Source organism: Arachis hypogaea, chromosome 6 (assembly GCF_003086295.3).
Source record: "Arachis hypogaea cultivar Tifrunner chromosome 6, arahy.Tifrunner.gnm2.J5K5, whole genome shotgun sequence".
Lineage (NCBI taxonomy): Eukaryota > Viridiplantae > Streptophyta > Magnoliopsida > Fabales > Fabaceae > Arachis > Arachis hypogaea.
The window spans coordinates 112,557,105-112,560,991 of NC_092041.1; the positions used below are offsets into that span (position 1 = coordinate 112,557,105).

The following is a 3,887-nucleotide window of genomic DNA, read 5'->3' on the forward strand; positions in this document are numbered from 1 at the left end:
TTTTTTTTATAAAATGTAAAAACATATAAATTTACTTTTTAATATTTACAAAAATTATCTAATCATTCATCTTAAAAAAATATTTAATTATAAAATAGTCCTACTTTAGTTAAGATGTTGACTCTTATATGGGTTAAATTAACTGGCTCATTTTTTTTGATATGATTTATTGGCGTGAGTTTAGCTGGATTATGATCATTACAGGTGAATTACACTGTTATGACGGCGTTGAGTTTGGAATCTTGTGGGAAAGAAATCGGACCCACCGATTTCAAGCAATTTGAGGAAGGAACACAAATCGGTGGGTCCGAATTGTGTGAGGTTGTTGAGCTAGAAATCGGTGCAACCGATTTGTGGGTTAACAAAGAGGATGGAAATCGGTCCCACCGATTTCAAGGGAGAGGAAATTTTTTTTTAATCCGTGAGGGGACCGGTCGGACCCACCGATTTCTGATGCGCACAAATTTCGATACGAACACGGTCGGTCCCTATGATTTGCCTGTAAGTGCATTCCTAAGATGAAAAATTTCACAGAAGTCGCATTCAATTCTTCGTAGCCGTCCCAGCTGTTCTTCGTCTCCTCCTCTGCTTTTTCTTTCTTTTTCCCTCCCTGTTGAAGTAGAATAAATTTCTGGAATAGTGAGTTTAGTCAGGTACGTATACTATTATGGATGATAGAGTTGTGTTGAAAATTTATTATTACGGGCAGATTTTATTGGAAACATATGAGGGGGTTCAATTTGTGTGTGAGAATCCATTAGATGTTGTTATTCCGTTCACATTATCATTTGAGGAATTGAAAGGGGTGATTTGTGAGAAGATAGATTCTCAAAGATTTAGGAGAGTATCGTGTATTTTGTACCGGTATCCGTTATCTGTGTTTGGTGGGTTCGTTCAATTTCAGACCAAGTACGTCACAGATGAAGCGAGTATGCATGAAATGTTTTCATTGTATATGGATAATCGCCACCGAATGTCGTGCATCGAGTTGTATATTGAGTTTGAGCAATCCGAAGCAGACCGTAACATTGAGTTGGAAGATTATAATAGTGAAAGCGAGGATGAATTTGAAAGTAACTACGAGATCGTTGGTCCAGGTGAAGACGAAGATGAAACTGGCGGCGATATGAACGCAGATGTGGCAGAAGTTGCAAATGCAGTAGCAAACCCGCATCCGTTTCAGGAGCCTTCTTTCATGCGGTCGTTGGATTTGGAGGCTATGCACGCACCGGAGTTTCCGCAATATATGAATTCAGGTGCGTAAAGCTAGATAGACATGTGAAACTCTGATGTAGCTGATAAATAAGTCAGATGCGTAACATATGTGGATAGTCATTTGTGACCATAGCATTTGATTTTTTTTATTAATAGGTAGTTCTTTATTATGAATTGTATTTAGTGCTTCTTTGCGTAGATAGATCAGCGAAAAAAAAAGACTATTATAGGCTTATATAGTTCTAGTGTGTTTAGTATTTGAGTTGTAGTAAGTAATTTATTACTGAGGACATAATAAAGGATTTCTTTCTTTTGCTGTATGCAGCCCTTCCTGTTGTGGCGGATGGTGAGTTCACAGTGGGGATGGAATTCAGTTCAAGGGAGGCAGTAATCAAGGCAATGAAAGATTATACCATCCGAAGAAGTGTAGACTATCGGGTATATGAGTCGGAACCCACGACATTCTATGCCAAATGTACAGAATATGGTAATGGTTGTGACTGGTTGATCAGGGTAACCAAAATGCATAAGAAGTACTGTTGGGAGATAAGGAGGTACAATGGAAGTCACACGTGTACCAGGTCAACTATTTCTCAAGACCATTCGAAGCTGGATTCGAAGACAGTTGCAGAAGCAATTAAGCCGTTGGTAGAAGTTGACCCGTCTATAAAGGTGAAATCAATCATTGCTGAAGTCCAGTCAAAGTTTAACTACACCATCAGTTATCGCAAGGCTTGGTTAGCAAAGCAGCAGGCGGTGGAATCAATTTTCGGTGGTTGGGAAGCATCGTATGAAGCTTTGCCCATATGGTTTGAGGCCATGTGTCAAAAGGAGCCATCCGCAGTGGTTCACTTTGAAACAATGCCTGCTTACCAGGGGGATGATTTGGTTCCTGATATACGTGTATTGCATAGAGTCTTTTGGAGCTATTATCCTTGTATAAGGGCCTTCAGACACTGCAAGCCAATGGTGCAGGTGGACGGGACTCATTTGTATGGAAAATACAAGGGTTGTTTATTGGTTGCAGTCTCACAGGATGGTAATAACAACATAGTACCTATTGCATTTGCCATAGTGGAGGGAGAGACTTCGGATGCATGGTACTTTTTCCTGAGTAACTTGCGTCAACATGTGGTGACACGTGATGGAGTGGGACTTATCTCTGATCGACACGATTCTATTAGGTCAGCTATTGAAAGAAGTAATGGTGATTGGTCTCCTCCTAGAGCATTCCATATGTTTTGTATCCGGCATATTGAGTCAAACTTCTTGAAGAAGTTCAAGGCACCTTACTTGCAGAAGCTCATCGTCAACATTGGTAAGTGTGAAAACAATGAAGTTTGATGTGATTGTAAGTACGAGAAAGTATAATGATTTCCATCGTTGACTAAATGTTTTTCATAGGATACTCGAGGACGATCAAGGAGTACCAGATGCGCTATGAACGATTAAAGGAACGGGGTGAGGCTTACACCAACTGGCTTGATCGGATCCCACGTGAGCAGTATGCTTTGGCATTTGATGGTGGTTACCGGTGGGGTCATATGACGACCAATCTTGTGGAGTGCATCAACTCTGTCTTAAAGGGTGCACGCAATCTCCCGGTGACAGCCCTTGTTAAGGCTACATTTTACAGACTGAACGAGTTGTTCACAAGGAAAAGAGCCGAGGCTGAAGCCCGAATTAATAATGGACTTGTGTTCTCTGAAGTGGTGACCTCCAAGCTGCATGCAAATCAACGAGCATCGAGTAACATACAGGTTAGCTGTTTTGATAGAGAGAATGAGGTATTCGAGGTACGCGAGATGCCAAGTGGGGCTGAGTATGCAGTTGACCTACGCCACCGTCGTTGCGACTGTGGTGAATTCCAGGTTGACCGAATTCCGTGTCGACATGTGTTTGCATGTTGTGCAAACCAGCGGTTGGATTGGCAAGTGTACGTTCATGATGTATACAAGATGGACCAAGTTCGAAGAGTATACAGGGCTAGGTTTAGGCCACTCAGGAATCCTGCAACATGGCCTGCTTACCAGGGGCCTCGATTCGTTGGAAACCCGTTCCTCAGACGTGTGGCCAAAGGTCGTCCGAAGACGACCCGCTTCTTGAATGAGATGGACACTCGTATGTTGCGTCGCCCTAGGCGATGCAAGCAATGCGGTGGCGAGGGTCATAGTCGAAGTAGATGTCGTCAAATTGGTGGACCTAGTGCTGGACCAGCCGACGATTAGTAACAACTTTTGTTACATTTCATTTGAATTTATGTATGACAATGACATGTGGATAAACTTTTGCTAATTTTCGTGCTTGTAGTCATTTCCAACGTCATTAACATACTTCATGGAAAAATAGTAATAACAACGTAAGTTACATAGACTTATTAATCAAATATTAATAACAACCAATGTGACATACTGAATAATTAATAAGTAACAGCACCCTTATAGTAACATCGTCAATAATTAATAACAACACCTTAATAGTAACATACTCAATAGTTAATAAGTAACAACACCCTAATAGTAACAACACCCTTAATAGTAACATACTCAATAGTTAATAAGTAACCACAACCTCATAGGAACATACTCAATAATTAAATAGTTACAAGTTTTTTTTTTAATTACTGATAACTACCTAATTAAAAACAAAGTTAATCCATACAACTTTACTTC

General features: G+C 40.5%; 1 protein-coding gene across 1 annotated transcript; it reads left to right on the forward strand.

Annotated features, from left to right (window-relative positions):
• The first annotated feature begins 667 nt into the window (after positions 1–667).
• LOC112757835 (uncharacterized) lies at positions 668–3,443 on the forward strand. Its single transcript, XM_025806386.1, has 3 exons — positions 668–1,256; positions 1,541–2,533; positions 2,620–3,443. Exons 1-3 carry the CDS (start codon positions 668–670, stop codon positions 3,441–3,443), a joined length of 2,406 nt encoding a protein of 801 aa, XP_025662171.1.
• Positions 3,444–3,887: the final 444 nt, after the last annotated feature.

Coding starts and splice junctions, on each gene's coding strand:
- LOC112757835 (XM_025806386.1), top strand. CDS start 668: ATGGATGATAGAGTTGTGTTGAAAATTTATTATTACGGGCAGATTTTA. Junction 1,257..1,540: donor TCCGCAATATATGAATTCAG/GTGCGTAAAGCT, acceptor TGCTGTATGCAG/CCCTTCCTGTTGTGGCGGAT. Junction 2,534..2,619: donor GAAGCTCATCGTCAACATTG/GTAAGTGTGAAA, acceptor TGTTTTTCATAG/GATACTCGAGGACGATCAAG.